Source organism: Cynocephalus volans, chromosome 9 (assembly GCF_027409185.1).
Source record: "Cynocephalus volans isolate mCynVol1 chromosome 9, mCynVol1.pri, whole genome shotgun sequence".
NCBI classification, from domain to species: Eukaryota; Metazoa; Chordata; class Mammalia; order Dermoptera; family Cynocephalidae; genus Cynocephalus; species Cynocephalus volans.
The window spans coordinates 3,934,972-3,955,306 of NC_084468.1; the positions used below are offsets into that span (position 1 = coordinate 3,934,972).

The 20,335-nt window shown below is 59.1% G+C and overlaps 1 protein-coding gene across 2 annotated transcripts in view; it reads right to left on the reverse strand.

Annotated features, from left to right (window-relative positions):
- Positions 1 to 11,582, reverse strand: part of HTRA3 (HtrA serine peptidase 3) — a 31,799-nt gene extending 20,217 nt beyond the window's left edge. For both annotated transcript variants that reach the window (XM_063108188.1, XM_063108189.1), the window contains exon 1: positions 11,198 to 11,582. In XM_063108188.1, the coding sequence (XP_062964258.1) occupies positions 11,198 to 11,582 (385 nt within the window). The remainder of the gene's footprint in view (positions 1 to 11,197) is intronic.
- Positions 11,583 to 20,335: the final 8,753 nt, after the last annotated feature.

Sequence of the window (20,335 nt, forward strand, 5' to 3'; positions counted from 1 at the left end):
GGTCAGCCAGAATCAAAGGCCGCCTGTCCGAGGGTGGCCAGAACCTGGCTGAGAGACACCGGCCACTGAGAGGCCCCTCGAGGATCAAACAAGTTCCTCGATGCCGGTGGCCCCCATGCCCAGGAGCCCTGCTCCCAGGAGGCAAACTGAGGGGTTGTGCCCCAGTCTGTCTGCTCCACTTCCTGGCCCCCGGGAACTCAGATTCATTTCCAAGCCCCCCAAGTGGAGAAGGAAAGCAGCCATGAAACCTGCTGCCCCCATCCAAGTTCTGACCTCCTGCAAGATGCCCCCAAACGGACAATCCCCAAACACAGGCCCTTCTCCCTTCTGCAGGGCGGGATCCACAGGCTCTGCTGTGCTCCTGTGTGCAGCGAGCCCGAGGCTGGTGTCCCGCATGCCGTGCTGGGGAGTGGCGCCTGGAGACCGGCAGACGCGGGCGAGGCCACCCCTCTTCACCATGCAGCCTCTATCGTCCCACTCACCCCGAGTCTCTGTCCGTCACCTCCCCCACTCTGTGCCTCCCTGAACAGCCACTCCCACTTCTCCATCCGCATGGAGTTTACTCAGTCCCTGCAGGCTCGGTACCTTCTCTGTGCCTGCCCCGTGCTGGGTGCCAGAGACATAGCAGTCCAGCTGGGGGGTGAGGGACAGGCGAGTGATCGGGTGGGACAGAGGGAAGCCCAGGGTGAGGCGGGGAGTCCAGGGGAGCCCCTGATCCAGGCATGGAAGGGCACCCCAGGCCGGGGAACAGCCCTTGAAAAGCCACTTGGGAGCCCGAGTCACACGTGAAGGTAGTGACGGATATTTTGATTTGGCAGATGGGAGCTGGGCACAGTGAACACAACAGAAAGGGGGATGAGACTGTCCTCTCCACAGAGATGATTTTACAAGGCTGCCTCGCCACGTGACCTCATCCTGGATCTTAGAGAATCTAACACCCAGGGGCCAGAAAACCCTCCAGGCAGTGTCCTGCCCACCCCCCAGGTTGACCAGGCCTGGGTCCCACCGTGGGGAGCGGCAGGGCTGGGGCGGAAGCTCTGTGAGCCCCCACGAGCCCCTCGTGCCCCCTGCGCCACCCACCCAGGTCGCTGACTCAGCAGCCCGGGGGCCTTCTCCCCAGCGTGCTCCCTGCCGGGACCACTTCAAATAGGCGACACTCGATTCGTGATGAATTAAAACAAAAACTCTCTGTAAAACATCCTCAAGTAAAAGGCTGCAACGAAAGCCGTCAAAACACTACATGGTGGCTATTGGGGGGCCTCCCTGAGTGACTGGTGATTATGGGTGATGATGATAGCACAAGAGATTTTTTTCTTTTTTTCAAGGATTTTCTAAATTTTCTTCCATAGGGAAGGTATCTACAGATACATATGAAAAAAATGAAATAAAATAGGGAAGGAGAGCAAGGCCTGGCACGGAGGGGCGTGGGGATGGGCTGGGAGGGGGGAAATCTCGAAGGCTCAGCCTGTTCCCACCGGCCCCTCATGGTGCAACAGACTCTCCCAAGAGGAGGCCACACGCAGCTCGCCTCGCACCCCAGGCACGAGCTCCTCCAGGACGGAGGCGTGTCTGGCTCACCCCCAGCTCCCCAGCGGAAACCAGCTCAGGGTGAGGCAGGCTCCGTCTGAAAACATGTCAGAAGAAAGGGAGGGAGGGAGGGACGGAGGGAAGGGACACGAGGACGCTCTGCTCGGCTCCCCCTGACCCAGCACACAGTAGGTCTACAATCAGCACCACGAAGCAAGAACACGGCAGCCCATTAACCACGTCTCCGAGCAGCCTCACAAGAGCAGCATGAGCAGCCCACTTCATGGCCCAGGAAACTGAGGCTCAGGGGCAAAGATCATTCATCCGGGGATGGCAGGTCTGGCACCGGCCCAGGTCCGGAGGACTTCAGAGCCCAAGCAAACCCAGGGCCCAGGGCACCCTGCAGGGCACCGCCAGGCTCTGTCCCTTTAAGTGGACTCGGTGGGTGGTGGGCCGGGGCCAGGGGCCTGTGTTCCTGGTCCTCCTCCCCACACATGGATGAATCACCCGATGAATCAGTGGGGAGGATGAAGTTCCCACCGCCTCTTTCCACATGAAAACCTCGGGCCCCCACGCCTGGGAAGCAGACTCTGTTTATTTGGGGTTTTTTGACAACCCCCACCCCCACCCCATCCTTGAGCCAAAGTTCTGAAGTCAACAGTCAGTCTCACCAGATTCAGCTGTTAGCATTTTTCGTTTTTGTTTTTTTTTCAAAAATAAACTGTAGTTGAAAGGTCCTGGAATCTTGGTCTGGAGGACCTTGACACAGCAAAGCAAGCAAGGCCAGGTGTCCGGCGATGCCTCCTGGGAGAGGAAGGGGCACAGCCAGGACAGACAGAGACTGGAGGAGAGCCAGCAACCAGAGGAGCCGGTCTCCGGGCTCCACCTCCAACATCCCAGCCTGGCAGGGCTTCCAGGAGCCCTGAGGCACAGTGGCAGACCCTGAATGAGGACTGTGTGCTGGCTCTGGATGGTCAAAACTGCCACGGGACAGACGGTGAAACCGAGGCCCAGAGTGGGGAAGTGACCGCAGGCCCACCTTGTACTGCTGCACAGGTTGTGCAGTGCACAGCTCCAGGGCCACTATTGATAAAGATCACAGTGTGGCTAGCCTCTCCCGGAGCTGTGCAGTACACAACCTACCCGACTGTACGCATCAGTCCCTCAAGCACATCACGGAAACAGCCCAGATTGAGACCCAGTTTTGTTCCCCTAACTCTGAGGTCACCACCCCTTCTTTTATTGACCCCTGCAATTAGCAGACCCCTCTGTCACCCAGCTGTCAGCTGTGAGCTGGGGATGGAGAAGCCATCAGTGGATGACCACAGGTCCCAGACTCTGCCCATCTGTCCATAATGCTGACCACAGCCTGCAGTCCAGAGAGCAATTTCTTAGCATGGCATTCAAGGACCTGAGTGTCCAGGTCCCATTTATGTCTGTAGCCTCACCTGCCACCACCACCCTCCCCTTTGCACCCCCAGCTCCAGCTCCCTAAGCACACGTGCTCCTAAGCATCACCCCGCCTTTGCACACACAGCTCCCTCTGCCAGGAAGGCCTGTCCTTCATCCCCCAAGGCCCAGGCCAATGGTGCCTCCTCTGGGGGTCCGCCCTGACTTTGCAGGCTGGGTGAACAGTCTCTCCCCTGTGGGCCCAGCAGCACCTAATGCCCCTCCCAAAGATTGTCCCGCTGGACTATCCCCCTGGCCTGAGCACTCCTGAGCCTGGTCTGGGTCTGGCCCACAGCAGTGAGCAGGGAGTGACTGAACATTCTCCAGAAACAGATGGACATCCTGGGGCCACCTCGGCAGCCTCCAGCCCCTCCCGCCACAAGGGGCAGACTGTGAAACCCCAGGAGCCGCCTCCGGGTCTGATTAGTTCCCAGGACAGCTCCCTGTGTTTTCCTTCCTTTTGCCTGTCCCTGAGTAAACCATGTGCCCCCAGCCAAGAACATCCGCCTCAGATCCAGCGGTGGCTCTCAGTGGGGCGGATGTCGCTGTCTGCGACCCTCAGGCCTAGAGTCCTGTCTGGGGACCGCAGGCTGGAAGCAAGGGCCACAGCCCAGGCCTACAGCAAAAACGCTGCCCTGCCTCCCTGGGCCACACCCAGGCTGGGCTCTAGGAGTCTGTGATCTCATTGAATTCCTGCAGCAGGTCTGCCAGGCAGAAATCATTATCCATTTTACAGGCGAGGAGAGGTCAGAGGCTGTCTGTTCCACGGTCACCGACTGTCCCATGGCAGTTATGACCATCCAGAGCCAGCACACGGTCCTCACTCAGGGTCTGCTGCTGTGCCTCGGTGCTGCTGGAAGCCCTGCCAGGCTGGAATGTTACGACCGTGGCTCAGGGAGGCCGTGGAGTAGCCCGGGGTGCCCAGCCAGGAGCCCCAGCCCCTGCCCCGGGCACTTCCCGCTCCATGCTGGTCTTTGGCCAATGCAACCACCGTCCAGCCCCAGGAGAGCTCAGCCGTGGCCCGTCCTGTGCTTGGGGCCAGCCTGGCTCCTCTGGCTGTGAAATTCCACGTCCAGCCGGGCTGCAGCCAACCCCACGGGGGAGGAACCTCTGCCACCAGCTTGCTTGACTTTATCAAGAGGTGCCAGCCCCCTCACAGGGTCTCATGGGCCAGGCTGCCTACAGGGCCACCGAGAGGGCCACCCAAGCCATCAAAGCCAAGGCAGTGCAGCCCCTAGCCCCTCTCCCAGGAGGCCCTCCCTGCCCTGACTGGGTGCAGTCAGTTGACCACTCTGGGCTCATCAGCAGTGACCCAGGGATGAAACAGGACAAGTAACACTCCCTTGGGCAGGGTCTGGCACATGGCAGCCCTCCAAAAACGCTGCCTTCTGGTTCCTCCCCTTCCCCCACTACCTCTCTTTCACTCTCGTAAACTCCGTTTATGGAAGAAACGTCCACTCGCCAATATTTAAGTTTATTCCACTAACGTCTTGGCCCACACACCGTGCAAAGCATTCAATTCATCACCTCAGTGATTGTCCCGTGTCCCAGTGAGGGCACACAGCTGTTATCGCCATTCCTCAGACAAGGAAACTGAGGTGTGAAGAGGTTAGGAGGCTTGTGGGGTCTTGTCGTGGGAAGTGGCAGAGCTGGGACTCACCCCTGAGCAGCCAGATGTGGGGAAGCGAACTGGGCCTCAGTCCTGGCTCGTGCACTGCACAGCTCCAGGAGTCACCTGCTACCCCTGTGCTAGGCCCGGAGTTCAGCTTAGGGCACATACATACATGTCCTGGCCACATTTTTCCTGCACTGAGGACAAGGGGTCTGTGATTTTATTCTATTTCTCACTCACTTATCCGATGCCCTCATCAAAAACAGGCAGGGAGGTCACTTCCTCAAGCTACCGGAGGCCTGCCTGGCATGCAGAGCACTGGACAAAAAACCAGGGGGACCTGGGCTCAGGGCAGAGCTCACTACAGCTCCCTGAACCTTTTCTTATAAACAGCCATGACAAAAATACCCAAATAACGTGTTTAGGGCTTTTTGAGCCTGGAACCCAAGCCCGATATTGCACCCTTGACCCTACCAAAACCTGTTGGATTCTCTCCCTCAAAGCAAGCCCAGACCGCCTGGCAGGACATGCCAGCTCTCCTGGCCAAGCACCAGCTCACTTCCTCATCCAGTTCATGCAGCTCTCAGGTTCCCGGCAGCCTAGTGAGCTTGTGGCCGGTGGCCAAGGGTGCACGTCAGGCCAGGCAGACGAGGCTGGCACACTCGGGCTCCCGCTCAGCCAGCACGATGCTCACTGTCTGACCACATCGGGGCAGCCACCCCTCTCCTGTTCATCCCCAAGTGGCCAAGTGTTCTCCTCTGGGAGCCCTTGGATATAGACTTGAAGGTGACGATGGGACCTGGATTTGGGCTGGTGGGGGGGGGGCTCCAAAGGCCGGGGAGACCAGCCTGCTGCCCCGTCCCTCCCAGGAACACACAGACACCACCCACAGACACACAGATGGGGACACTCATCAGACAAGCTTTGCCATGGTAGCCTGTCCCCAATTAGTTGCCCTGCAGGACAGTGTCCCCTAGCAGTGCCCTAGTCCAAAGTTGTCACCTTACCTCTCCAAACCTGCTCCTCTTGCCTCCACCAGTGGCCCAGCCATCCGCCACCCTGACCACTGCCACCTCCCTATCAGTCCTGAGATCCCAGTGCCTCTGGTGTCTGCCCTCCTGCAGCCGCCACCCTAGCTCGGGGCTCATCCGCTGTCCCCATCTGAGGCACTAGCTGGAATGCTGGGCCAATTACTCCTACCCCTTCAAGGGCCCCTCACCTCCTGAAGATCAGTCACCATCAAGCCTCCTCCATCTGGCACCTGCCTCTGCTTGGCTGCCATTCTCCTCTGCACAGGCTCCTTTGTGGCCTCCTCTCCACGGCTGTTTAGATACCACCTCCTCCAGGAAGCCCTCCCTGAGCTACCCCTCTGCCCATACTGGAGGTGGCTCCTCCCTCATCTGGGTTCCACACATCGTCATCTGTCCTTCACAACACAGGCTCAGCGATCTCACAGGGGATCTGTGATGATGGCGGTGGGAAGCAAAAGCCACATCCATCCTGCAAGCCACGTCAGGGGACCATGTATGGTCCTGAGGGCAGTGGGAGTTGTGGCTGGGCTTTTGGCAGAGGAGATCCACATCTCATAAAGTCCCCTCTGGCCACCATGTGGAAGGGCATGAAACGGGGCAAAGGGTCGGCAGGAAGACCCTGAGTGGGCTGCTGAAGGAATCCCCACTGTGCTGCCAGGCTGGCTACAGAGCAGAGCAGCATAGGGTGACAGCGTGTTTCCCAGGCCAAGCCTCACGGGGGATGGGCAGCTGCATGGAGTCCTGGGTCTCAAGCTCCTCTCCGGCTGGCCTCCTGCCTCCCTTGGCAAAGGCTCTTGGCTGCCAATGCAGCCCTGCACTGGGGTAGCTCAGAGTCCTCCCGCTTGGCCAGATGCTGCAGCTCAGCTCTGCTGTCCGGGCTGGGCCGGGAGGGGGCGGGCAGGGAAGTAGCGGAAATGTCATCTTGCCTGATTAGTCTCGAATGCTGAATTCTGAGACATGTGCAGCCCCAGGAAGCTGCTAAGAGGATTAAAAGTCAAACGCCAACCAAAGCTCTTAAGTAAATAAAACTAGGAGATGCCGTCATAACCTGCTCTGGGGTTGCACAATAAAAGCTGATTATTAAATGCCACATTGGAAATGGCCCCAGAGCTCCAAGTTCTGAATCAGTGGCATGCCAGAAGGCCTATTTGTCTGCAGCCGTAGGTGAGAGTCTGCAAGGACACAGGGCTCTGGCTAAGTGAACAGGGGAGCCTCTTCTTCATGCAGACCCTCTGAAGACACACTTATCTCTGAGCTTACTACCCGTTGATAAACATTCTTCCACTCTGTGCAAGAGCTCTGCCTCCATGTGGAGAGGAGTACACAAGAGCCCCGGAGAGGTGTGAGCCGCCATCACGCGGGGGTCCACACATCACGCGGGAGACCTGTTCACTTCACAGCACCTGCTGTGTCCAGGTGCTGGCCCAGGTCCTGCCTTGCGAGGCTCAGAGTCTGGGAAGACGGAGATAAAGCAGACGGCTCAACAAATAGCTAGCACAGGTGACACAAGGGGTCTGCAGGAACCCCCAGTTGCACTCACAGGGCTCACAAAGGGATCACTCAGCACGTGGTCAGGGAAGGCAGCTCAGGGGCCATGGGACATCTAGGCCAGGGCAGGATGAGGACCCAACCCCATGGAGGGGAGGGAAGGAAACTTCAGGTGGTGGGCACAGTACGTGCAAAGGCCCTGAGGTGAGAAGGAGCCTGGCGTGGCTGAAGCACAGAGGATGAGAAGATGGCGTGAGATGGCACGGGGTGGGGGGGTGGGGGCCAGGTGGTGGGTGCAGGGCCTTGTGAGTCACGGTAAGTGTCAGGGAGCCGTTGTGGGGTCCTGCTGGTGACAGACAGGATGGACTGATGAAGGCCGTCCTGCATGGAGAAGTGACGGGAGGACGGAGGAGGGGAAGGGGAGGGACAGCGGCCAAGCTGCGGACTCACAGTGGAGGGGTGGGGGGGGGAGAGTAATGAGGGAAATACAGGATCAGAGGGGACAAAGGCTTCTGACCCTCACCCCTAGGGTGGTCCTCTGGCTGATCAGGGAAGGCTGGAGTTAGAGACCGAGGCAGTTCAGTGGACAGCTGCTACCCATGTCTCCAGCTCAGGAAAGACCCAGGGGCTGGAGGCAGACCCCCGAGTCACTGGCATCTGGGTAGTGTTTAAAGGCAGGGGACTGGACAGCTCACCTGGAGGTGAGAAGTGATAAAGGACACCCTCCCACCTGCAGAATCAGGAGAAGCAGGAGGAGCGACTCAGGGAGAGAGAAGGTAAGAGCCCCCCATCCCGGGGAGAGGCTACCCTCACCTGGCAGGACCTCCTTGCAGAAATGACACGCTGCTGTGTGTGGGCCCCACCTGGTGACTCTGGCCGGGCCCTTGGGCGAACAGGGAGGTGGACACTGTCACTGAACACTCCAGGAGGCTGAGTCTGATGGAGTTGCAGGCCCAGGCCCACCCCAACCCTGGATCTCAAGGACCCTGCCGCCCCCTGCAGAAGAGAGCCTGGTCACCACCTGGCCGCGTGACCTCAGACCAGTCATTTTGCCCCTCCTGGCCTCAGTTAGCGCATGTGCAGTATCTGAGAAAGGACCAGACTTGCAGGGGCAGATGGAGCTGGTGAGAGACCTTGACTCCTGTGAATCCCGTACAAGAAGTGAATTTTGCACGGGAAGCCCTGCAGAAACCTGGGTGTCTGAGGTCCCTGTGCACTAGGTGACAACAGCAGGCCACACACAGTCCACAATGTGAATGGTGCTCTGCAGTTGGGCAGCAGCAGCCCTGAGGAGCCCATGCAAAGGCAGGCAATGGGCTGGTGTCAAATTCAAGGCATATGAACCTGGACCCCATCCAGCCCTCTGTCCTGCACCTATGAACTCCCCTCCCTCTCCAGCCTCAACTCCCCACCATCTCCCTGGGCTCCAGGGGCAGCAAGGGCTCATGAGGTCCTGTGCATCCGCCTCTGCTATGCCCATGCTGACCACATCCTCCTCACAGTCTGCCCAGGGAGTGCGCAGTCACCTTCCCAGCTCAGCACAGAAGCGCCTCTCCTGGGGAGCCCCTCCGACCTTGCCAGACATTCGGTGGCAGTGGTAATAGCAGTAGCAGCACAAGACATCATGCGTGGTCTACAGACCACTCACTAGGAGCTGCCCGTGTGCCTTGGCCAATTCACCCCTGCAGGTGCTGCTGTCCCCGCCTTTACAATGAGGAAGCTGAGGATGATGGAGTAACTTGTGTAAGGTTGCCCCGGCAAGAGGATGTGTGCCAGGCCCTGGCCCGTGACCTCTATGCTGGCAGCCACTCCTCCTGTCTGAGCTGCCTCTGCACCTGTCTGTGGAGCACACTGTTTCCCTCTTCTCATCCCTGTCTCATGTCTGCCCCGCGGCCTGTGAGTCTTGAGGGCACGGACTGGGTCTGTTTCATTGCCAGGCCCTTGTCAGCCGAGGGCCAGCCAGGCACACAAAGAAGGTGCTTCATGAATGTGACTCATCCATCAAGAATGAGAGCTTCCGAAGTGCGACCACCCCAGCCTCGCTGCCTGCCTCCGGGGCCTGGAGCCTTGTTATAATAGCATCTGCCACACGGGCGTGGGGCTGGAGAGGTGGTCCCCCAACACAGCCCAGCTGCAGGGGCAGGAGTGAGGCACACCCCAAGCCTTCTGCCTCTCAGGCCCACCAGCAAGGCCCGAGATGGACCCACCAGTACCAACCCCAAACTGGATGGGCCACGTGTTAAATTATAATGCCCATCTCTAGACATCGGGTGGCACCATGCTCTCATGCCCTCTGTCTCCGGGGCAGTCTAAACACAAGTCTGACCTTATCACTCTCACCCCCTGTTGTGGCTTGAATATGTCTCCTCCAAAATTCAGGTGGTGAAACTTAATGACCAATGTGATGGTATTAAGAGGTGAGGCCTTCAGGAGGCGATTAGGTCACGAGGGCCCCTCTCTGCGTGAATAGGAGGAAGGTCCTTATAAAAGAGGCCTCATGCAGCCCCCCCCCAGGCCCTCAGGCTTGCCCCCTGTGCCTCCACCTTGTGAGGACACAGGGTTCCCCCTCCAGAGAATGCAGCCCTCCCCAGACATTGAGCCTGTCGGTGCCTTGATCTTGAACTTCCCAGCGTCCAGAACAGTGAAAAATAAATTCTTGCTGTTTATAAGTTACCCAGTCTCAGATATTTTGTTGCGGTGGCACAAAATGGTCTAAGACCTCCCCCCACACACATACACACTTAAAACCCTTCAACGGACTCCCCATATAATCATATATAACCCCCCACGATGCTTCCCCAATGTGCTGGGAGGAGCTCACGTGGGTTCTGCCAGAAAAGAGGAGCTCTCTGTTGCAATCCTCTTGGGAAGTCTTCGGTTTTATCATTTGGTTTTTGTTTGGTTTGTTTTTTTCTTACTGCAGGTTTTCTCAGAGCCTCTGATAGACTGAAGCCCGAGAATCTCCACTACAGGGACAGAATGTTCCATTTCCCAAGCTTTTGGGCCACCGGACCCTAGTTTTCAGAATACTAGACATAATTTGGGGAGCTCTCACCTACAGGACCAAGTCTAAGCCCATGGCACTCATTGTCCCATCCCTGCCGATCTGCCCAGCCTTGGGTGTCACCTGCCCCCACGCCCACCACCACATCCCCACATGCCAGCTGCTCCGAGCTGTCTGCTCTTCCCAACACACGTGTTTGTTCACACCCTTCCCTCTTCCCAGAATGCCTTTCCCTATTGGTAGTAGAAAACTGAAGTCCTCATCCCTCAAGATCCAGCCCCGACGCCACTGAAGGCTTCCCAGGCGCCCAGGCAGGCGGTGCTCCTGCACGGTGCTCCTGGAGCTCCTCAGAGCCTGTCCTGGAGGTTACTGAATGTCTGCCCTGCTGCTGCAAGCTGAGGGCACGCCAGGGCCTGACTCACCCCCAGGAGCCCAGGCCCGACACCTGTCAAACCTGCAGCAGAGCCTGCCTTTCTAAAACGAGTCCCAAACAAGGAAAGGGACAGAGAGATTTCCAGCATCTTCCTTCATGCACAGGGCCAACCTGTGTGGCCAGAAGCCATTGAGCACTGACTGCAGGTCAGGGGAGGACCTTCCAGGGTCTAAGGGACTGGAAAGTTCTCTGTCCCAACAGCCTGGCCTCTGGAGCCCCACGCACCCCCCTCTTCCCAAGCAGCCCTCTGGAGGCATGCGTTTAAGCCATGGTAACAGAAACACCGGTGTCACTCAAGAGGATGCAGGACTAGAGACCTAAGGCCAGGGGAGACTGCTCTTCACACAACACCCTAACAGAGCAAGGACATGAGGAGCCAGAGAAGTGGGGCATGTGACAGAGAAGCTCTGGTGAGGCCAGAAGCTGGAGAAATACAGAGGCAGACGGCCCCCCGGTGGCTGGACAGCACCAGACTTCACTCTGACTGGTTCTGTGACCTGGGGAGCAGCAGTTTACCTTTCTGGGCCTCAGTTTCTCCACCTGGAAGCCCAGAGGGCTGGTTAGACGACTTCTACAGGGACATCCCATGGTGCCCAGGGAGCGGGGACCTCGAGCTCGGCCCTACCTCGCGCCCTCCCCGGCCCCAGGCTTACCCGCCGGGCACGCGCCCTTCTGCAGCTGGCGCACGGGCGTCCCGGAGAGCTGCAGCGCGCGGCGGCTGGCGGCCTGCAGGGCGCACACGTCGGCGTAGGTGTGCCCGTCGGTGCCGCACACGGCGTGCGCCCAGCGACAGCGGCACAGGCCGCGCGCGCACTCCAGGCTCTCCCCGCAGGGCGCGTCGAGCGGGCGGCCGCAGGGCTCGCCCTGGCCGGCGGCGCACACCAGGCAGCAGTTGCACTGGTCGGGCACGTAGCCGCCGGGGCAGCGGGGGCTCGGACACCGCGACACGTCGCAGCGCGCGGGGCACGGCGCCGCCGGAGGCTCCCGGGCCAGCGCCAGCGCCGCCAGCGCGGCCAGGAGCAGCGCCCGCGCCTGCATGGCGGCGGGCGGCAGCGCGGGGGACCGGCCGGGCCGGCGGGGACACCGAGGCCGCGCCGGGGACAGGGCGCCGGCGGCTCACGCGGGCGGGCGCCGGGACCGCGGGGGCATGTCCGGGGCGCCCGCTTCCTCCGCCGACGGTGACGGTCTGCGGGCGGGCGGCCGGCCTGGGCGCATTTAAGGGCCACCGCCCGGCCCGCCCTCGCTGGGAAGGGGGCGGCCCGGCCCCTCCGCCAGCCCCGCCCCGGGCCCCCGCCCGGCCTTCAGGGCTGGGACCCACCCATTCGGGGACTCTGGGCTGCCTGGTGTGGGAAACCCGGGGGCAGGGATCCTCTAGGGGTGGGAGCCGTGGGGAGGGGACCTGCCAGAGGGCACTCAGGACAGGGGGCGCCCGGTCCCAGCCCATGTCCCAGCCGCCGGAGCCACCCCCCATAGAAATTAGAAAGTCCAGGCCCTACCCGCAGCCTGTCCCTCTCCTCCACCGCACCCCACCCACCCCGCCCCTCCTTAGCTGGAGCCCTCTGCAGGGGCACAACTGGTCGGGTCAGCACAGATCTCCCCACCCTTGCTCCTCAGGCCCCTGGGGACAGGCCTTCGGGAAGCGCCGCCCTTAGGCTGGCAGGATGTCTTCTCCCCAGCTCTGGACAGGGTCTGTCTGGGGTTCCAGTCTCCGCTCTCCAAGCTCTGGGATTCTGGGATTTCCCGGCAGCTCTGTGCCTCAGTTTCCTCCTCCAGGAGAGCGGAACTAACAGCACTTCCTTGACCTCACGGGATCGCCAGAAGAAGCCAACAGCGCACGTGGCTGAGTAACGTTCCCGAGCGCTTCCTGCCTGCGACATGGGCAGCCGTCAGGGACTGGAAGCTGTTTCCACTCTGGTGACTCCTCACACTTCTCCAAAGGGCCCCTGCACCCCACGGTCTGCCCCGGGGGCTCGGGGGCTCGTGGTAGTGCTGTCAAGCCCGTGTGATGAGGGCTGCAGAGTTAGGGGAGAGCACAGGGCCCCATTCGGAGGTGACTTCAGGGTGTGCAGGACTGGGATGTGCACAATGGGATGGGGGGTGGGAGGACAAACTGGGAGCCAGCCGCCACCTGTCAAAGGCTCTGGTGCGACAACAAAGCAGAGCAGTGGCCCCTTTGGCAGGAGACCTCGCCTGCGTGCAGAGCCTGGGGCTGTGGGTCTCTGCCCTTTCTGTGTCTTGAGCCTCGCTGGCTGCCCAGGAAGCCTGGGGAGTCTGTCTCAGAATGAGGTTTTCAAAAAGAGAAGCAGCACAGGATTACCAAGGGGACAATCAAGATATAGGAAACCAGTTGTGAGATAGTCACCTTGGGCTTTGCTGTTAGCACGGTAAAGAGGAAGGTTTGTCCAGCGGTCTGATATGGGCTATTTCCAAGCTGCTCTGAGCAGAAGGGGCGCTGGGGATGCAATGTAGATTGCAAATGCCTCTGCTCCCCAGAGGGGACGGAGTCACAGGCACCACGGAAGCAATGCTGGACTGATGCAGTTGGAGTTCCTAGTGAAAATAAAGATTTTTTTACCCAAGACCCAGGTTAGGGATAGGGCTGGGGGAACCTCTGACCCAGAAAAGGGAGGAGGAGCTGGAGGGAGTGAAGGGTCTGGGGGACTGGGTGTGATCCCCGAGGGCCCCCGTGTCCTTGAAGGCCCAGGTACTGCTGAGGGGTCAGGCAGGGGAGTGGCCCCGTCAGACAGGCGTGTCTGGGGAGGACGGAGGAGGGAGGAGATGGGAGGAGGTGGGAGCCTCAGGTGTGAGAACCCACGAGGCCCAGAGAGACCATGGGGTTGAAGGGCAAGGAGAGGGATGCGGAGGGAAGGTGGCTGGGCTTTGTCCTTCTAAAAGGCCCTCGGGCAAAGGGCCATAGAATGTGAATTTCTGCTCTAAACACAAGTGCATCTCACTTGGAAAAGGTGGAGAATTTCAGGACATTTCTTGGAATGACCCAGAATGCAAGGGGTTGGGGACCTCAGGACTGGACTGAGCTGGGCCTCCATCAACCCCGGCAGGGGCTCCCAGTCCACGTCTTTGCAAGGCCGGCTCAAGCCCGAGAGCAGAGGGAAGCTGTCTGTGGGTCCAGGACATCAGCCCCTAGAGTGTGTGTTCATGGGGCTCTGTGACCCCAAACAGGCTCTCTGGGGGGCCATGTCACTCTGCAGACGCTCAGCCCTGAAGGACAACACTTTTTCGGCCCTGGATTCTCCAGTGCACAAAAAATCAGAGTCCTGGGAAGGGCCGAGGAGCCCATTACCTCCAAACATTTTGTCTGTGATGAGGAAACTGAGCCTCAGAGAGGTGCTGGGGCTGCTGTGCTGCAGAGTTTGCACGCCCTCCAGCTGGTGACTCCTGGGCCCTGGGCTGCTGGGGGCTCTGCCTACATCATTTGACTCACTAGTCACCACCCCGCTGAGAGGTCACGACCCTTAGAAAAAGGCTGGGGGAGGCAGAGGTGGGAGTAGGCAGCCGGCTGGACTCAGATCCAGGTCTGTTTGCAGGTCAGGCCCATGCTCTTCCCTCAAGGCCACACTGCCCCAACGGTCACCTGATTTGACCTTTACAACCGCCTTATACACAGGGGGAAACTTAGGCCCAGAGTGAAAGGACAGGTACATAGTTTCCCTTCTCCACTGCATCGCCGGGATGCAGTCTCCTTTGTTCTTTCCTGAAATGGGCAGGCCTGGTGGCAGCAGCTGCCACAGTGAGCATCACCGGCCTGTGGATCACTCAGAGGCACCGACTGCTGAAGGCAGGGACAGTGGCGCCCCCTGCTGCCTCCGCTGCTCACTGCCTCGCTCAGCAAGCCAGACACCTCCTCGGCTGCTCCCTAATCCCTCCCAGAGCCCCTGGTTTCCTGCGCAGGAGTGTTCCTGGAGGGCCCAGGGTCCCCCGGACAGGGCTCCACCTACTCTCAGGACCTATGGGGACACGAGGCACGTGACAACCTGTCGGAAGGCCAGGGCTGCAGATTTGGGCCCCTCCGGTGGTGCAGGCACTGGGCCGGCCTTCCCTGGAGTGTCCATTCTCCAACTATGGTGGGAGGTGTGTTTAATTTGCACAAATCCGTCATTCATTCATCCACCTACTCTGCCTTGCCCACCCACACAAATATTGAACAAGACGAAATGTGATTCACACTGACTGGATGGAATCAACTCCCTGCAGGGCCCCTCCTCCCGTGCCTGGAGCCCCCCAGCCCCACCCCAGCCCTCCGTCTCTGCCCAGGGCTGGACAGCGTGCCGTACCCAGGGCCTCAGTCGAGCTCTCCAGACTCCAGGCAGGCGCTGCCCTTCAACCTGACTCCTGCCCAAGCCCGGGCTTCACACTGGATGAGGTCATAACTTACATTACTTTGGGGACCTCAAAGACCATCCCCAGCCACACCCTGGCCCGAGAAAAGACTCGTCAGCCCATGTTAGTGGGTGACTCAAAGGGTGGTCCCTGCTCAGGGCCGGGATGGGAAGGGGGCTGTGACGTAGGACACTCTGGGTGCAGCCCCCTCCTCTGGTGACTCCCCATACTTGGCAGATGTGAGTCCCTTGGAGAGAGAGGCCCTTGTCTCTCTCTTTCCCCGCCTCACCCTGGCCTCCTGCTCCAGTGTTCTCTGAGCACCCTCTCTGTGCCAGGCTGGGCCAGGCCCTTGCTCTCGAGGGAGAGACGCGGAAACACACGTACAGTAGTGGCTAATGCTCGTGACTGCTCTCGGGAACCCTGTGCAATAGGTGCTATTAGGATCCTCAGTTTGTAGGTGAGGCAGCCAAGGCACAGACAGGTGGAGTAACATGCCCGAGGTCACACAGCCTGCACGAGGCAGAACCAGCATTTGGACCCAGGATGTCTGGCTCCAGAGTACACGCCTTGGCCAGCATGCCACCATGTCTCTGGGCAACCACACTGTGATAGCGTGGACAGTGAATGCTGAGACAGGAGGAAGCACGGGCTGAGCAGGGGAGAGGAGGGACTTCCTCGAGTGGGTGGCATTTGAGAGGGGCCTTGACAGCCGGCAGGAGCAGGAAGATGAGGGTTCAAGGAGAGGGTGCAGGGGTGCAGAGGCCTGGGCAGGAGAGAGCATGCTGCATTTTTCCATCATGAGTGAGTGGTTCATTGAGCCTGGAGTCTTGGATGCGGGGGGGTGAGAGAGGGAAGTACTGGAGGGATCAGGATGGACAAGCCAGGCAAAGGCCCTCTTGCTGGGACGGGGAAGCCCCTGGAGGAGAAGCAGCGGCATGGCGTCTGCTACATGTTTGGGACAGCACGCTCCAGCTCTGTGAGGGCATGGGCTGGCCGGAAGTGGGTGTGCAGAGGCAGGAGTCCTGGGGTGGGGGTGGGAGGGCAGGGAGGGTGCTGTAGGGATCCAGGTGCAAGGTCATACCTCAGCCCCAAGTCATTTGGGGGTAACTGACAGGAAGCCCAATTCAAACTGGCTTTAGCAAAAGAAGATTTATTTGTGCCCCTTCCTGATAGGCCCAAGGTGTTCTGGCTTCAGGCGCAGTGCGATCCAGGCACTCACATGTCCTCCAGCCCATCTGGGCTGTGCTCCCTGTGATGGTAGTTGCATTCACAGGCTCTAGTGTCTGCAAGGTGGCTGCCAGCAGGCCTGGACTCAGGCACTCTAAGGGGCCTTTCCCCAGCTGTCCCAGCAAAAGGCACAAGGTGTCTTATTGGCTCTGATGCTTTGCATCCATCCTTGACCCAACCACAGAAGCAGCGAGGTCAGGGGCTGCCTCCAGTCCAGCTGTTATCACCTTCTGTTGGGCTTGGTTAGCCAGATGGTCCTGCGGCGGGAAAGCATGTTCTGGGTACTCAGCTGAAAGAAGCTGCAAAGGGACGAAGACCAGGAGAGCTGAGCATCCATCCACAGCCTCCCTCACAGGGCCAGCCAGCCTCTGCCTGCACATCTGCCCAGCACCAGGTTCATCCTTTCTCAGGTGTTTCTTTAGGTTCTGGAACAACCCCACCAGGGGATGCCGGTTATACCCATTTCATAGGTGCAGACAACTAAGCTGGGAGAGTTCCCATACCACTGTTCCACACCCACTTTATAGAAAGGAAAACTGAGGTCTGAGAAGGGGAAGTGGGCTGCTGAGAGAACCATACTAATTCATAATAGTAAGTCACGTTGACTGAGCTTCTACTGTATATTAGGTACAATCTATATATGTAAAGCTAGGGCTAGGCATTTCATAACTAAAGCCAAAATGTTTCATTATTTTAGTTATACTAAGTTTCCATTTGTACCATCAGGGCTAGGACTCAGACCCTTCAAACCCATTGTACAGACTGGGTCACCAGACCCCTCACACGCAGGTACACGCTAGGTAATTGGGAAAAGATCCCGGGAGCCATTGGCAGATGACACAAGCTCAGTCCTCAGCATAGCAGCAGCAGTAGCAGCAGAAGTAGCAGCAGCAGTGGCCTCTCGGGGCATCGTGGGGGCACCGACTGCAACAGCTTCCAGCAACAGCCTCCAGCAGCAGTAGTTGCCTCCGCGCGGCCCCTGGGGGCATCCTGGGGGCGGGGGGGCCCTGTAGATCAGAGCCACTCATCCTTTATACTTAAGTCTGATAACGCAGGAACCCTGGGTGCACATGCACAGTTACATTAGACAATAACCAAGGAACACCTGGGCACACGTGCGTATTTACATCAAGTGCTCGGCAAGATTGTGAACATCTGAGGGGCCCTGACCATTTTCCTATATTTTTCCAACAGTTTAGATGTCAAATCCTCCCTGCATCCTCTGAAGGAGGAATCATTATTGACACGCCCATTTCACAGACAAAGAAAGCAAAGCACAGAGAGGTTCAGTAACCTGCCCAAGGTCACAGAGCAAGTGAGCTGCAGAATCGGATTTGAACCCAGGTGAGACTAGAGCTGGTCTGACAGGGAAGATGAGCTGAGATAGGAAGGAGGAGGGAGACGGCTTGGCGGGGCCCTGGGATCAGCTCTGATGAAAAGAAATGACGGAATCAGGGCCACCCAGCCAAGCGGGGGCCCATGTTTTTCACTTTTATGCCTGCAGCCCATCCCTTCTTGGAAATCACCCCTGGCAACACCCAACCCTGACAGGAGGAGTCTGACGTGGCCCTCCTGCAGGAGCAGAGCGGCCTGTCCCCTCCTGGGAGGGCGCATCCCGTCTGGCCAGGATGGCCAGCCTCACCCGCCCTGCGGACCACGCAGCTCCCCCGAAGCTGCTGGGCCTCTGTCCGCCCCCTGAGGAGCCACCGGCAAGCCCATAAGCTTCTGAGGCCCTTCCTCATTCTTCGCGTTGGATCAGTGGCCTAAACTGTGGCTCTGGCCACCCAGAGTGGCAGGAATAGGGGGTTTGCCAGGAGTGGGGGGAGTTCAGAGCCTCTCCCGTCCCCCGGGCTACGCTGCTCTGTGGGGTGGGGCCAAGACCCCTGAGCTGAGGACTGAAGAGGAGCCAGGAAGGAGGTGCTTCCACTCTGAGGAGCCAGAGGCCTCCTGGTGACACTCGGGGTCCCCTCAAAGCTTTAGTGCTGCTCATGGGACACAGGTGCTCCCTAGGCTGCCACTCGTGGGCACGGAGGCCAAGCCCATTCCCCGGTGCTCCATGCCCAGGCGCGGTTTGATCCTGCGGCCATTCCCAGGTCATAGGGAAGAATGCCAGGTGAGACTCGGGGAGTTGAAGTGACTGGCCCAAGGTCACACAGCCGGAGGTGGCAGACCTGGACCCAGCCTCCAGAGCCCGGGTCTGACTCCTGGGCCACATAGCCTGGAGTCAGCCTGGTGGGCATAACCAAGGTGCCCAGTTGGAGGCTGGGGTCAGACAGCCATAAAGATGAGATGCTCTGGGCCCCAAGGGACCTCAGAGCACATTTAAGTCCGTGCCCCACAAGATGAGGCCCCACAGAGCATCCTCCCAATGGCCTTGCCACCTTCAGGGATGGGAGCCCCTCCCACATATCTATCTCTGTGTCTGTGGGACACACTGCCCTGCCACCCACACTGCCCTGCCAGGCTGGGGTCCCAGGACAGGCCCTCCCAGTATCCACCCTGCAGCAGTATCTAGCTCTGGAGGCAGGTCCTGGAGCCATCCCCAGCCAACAGGACCTGGTTCAGGAAATCCTTGGCCATGAAGCCCAGCGGGGAGAGAACCCAGCTAATTCAAGGGTGGGTCCTGATTGGCCAAGCCATCAGCATATCCCGCCCTCCTTCCACAGTGATTGGTTCAGGGATAGGTCCTTTAGCTAATGAGAGCCAATCCCACATAAGGAGACATTTGCTGGTGCTGTGGGGCAAGAAGAGTTTCCTTCTCCTGCTCAGAGAGACTTTCTTTCCCTCAGTATGAGAAGCAGAAAAACTCAGGTTGGCAGTCATCTGACGACCTTGGGGGGAGAGTCTGCCTTGGAATGGAGCCTCCTGAGAAGTGGGATGGGGAGGAGAGAAAGCAATCAGGCCTTGAGCCTGGATCACACTGTTCCTGAAGCTGTCTTTCCTCAACTGTCAGTTGATGGAGCCAGTAAATCCCCTGTAACACTGAAGTCAGCATGAGTGGGGTTTCCTGTGGTTACCTGCAACTTAGATTGTCATACAGAGGGGCTGTGCCCAGCCAGACCCTGACAATGAACATATTCACAGGGAGGACTCAGCTGTGAGTGGTGGGGGGCACCTCCCATTTGTAGGGCGCCAGCTCTCTGCTACTTCATGCCTGTGCAACAGGATCCCCATTATAAAAGTGAAGACACCAAGACTGAGAAAAGTGAAGTGACTCCCCCAAGGCCACATAGCCTGTTGATGGCAGATCTGAGATTTGAATGCAGGTCTGTCTGACTGCAGAGCCTGGGCAGCTCCCCCTGCCTGCCAGCTCCCCTGGGCACTGCAAGTGCTCTGGAGCCCAGAGCCTCACCATGTGACATTCAGATTGGGGAGGCCACAGGACATGGCTTCGAGGGGAAGCTCCCCCAGGTGGACCCTACCCTGCTGGGAGCCACCCTCCCAGCCAGCCTGGCTAGCCCTGGCACTGTCTGGGCAGCACAAGTCAAGGAGGGTCTGGCTGGCACTGGGCATGCCCCCAGAGGCCCACCCGTGCTGACACCTGGTCTTTGGCGGGAGCACAAGGTATACCATGCATTGCTGCTTACCAGGTCCTGGGCTCGGAGTCAGTGCTGCCAGCTCCAGGATGCAGCCAGCTCCTAACCCCAAGTATTCAGGCTCTGCCACGTCCAGCTGTGTGACCTTGCTGGTGCCCATTCTCCACTCTGACCCTCAGTTTCTTCCTCCTTAAAACGAGCACACGCAGCTCCTACCCTCTTGTGCACTGCATCTCTCTGAGCTGCAGCCAGGGGATGAGTGACCAAGAGATAAAGAACCAGGAGCCCACCCCACCACCTCTCAGCCCTGAATGCACCCACCTGTAAGACACGCACAGGGTGGAATGCACCCCATGGCTCGCATCCCCGTGGACAATGGTTTCAATCTAAAACACACAGCCCTCCACCCCTCTGCTGTCTCTTTGACTTGCATCCACTCCCCTGACCTCCTCTCCCCACGCCCTGGAAGTCAGCCCCACCCCCATCTTAGGGTGGGGACATTTCCGGCCTCCTTGTTCCCAGGACCCCTCACCGCAGGGACTTCCTCCTCCATACCTCCTCGGTTCCAACTCCCACGCCCTGCCCTTGCATAACCAGAAACTGCTCCACCTCCCAAAATCTCAGTTTCCAAAACAACCCCCCATTTAAAAAATAAACAGCTTTACTGAGATATTATTCACATACCACACT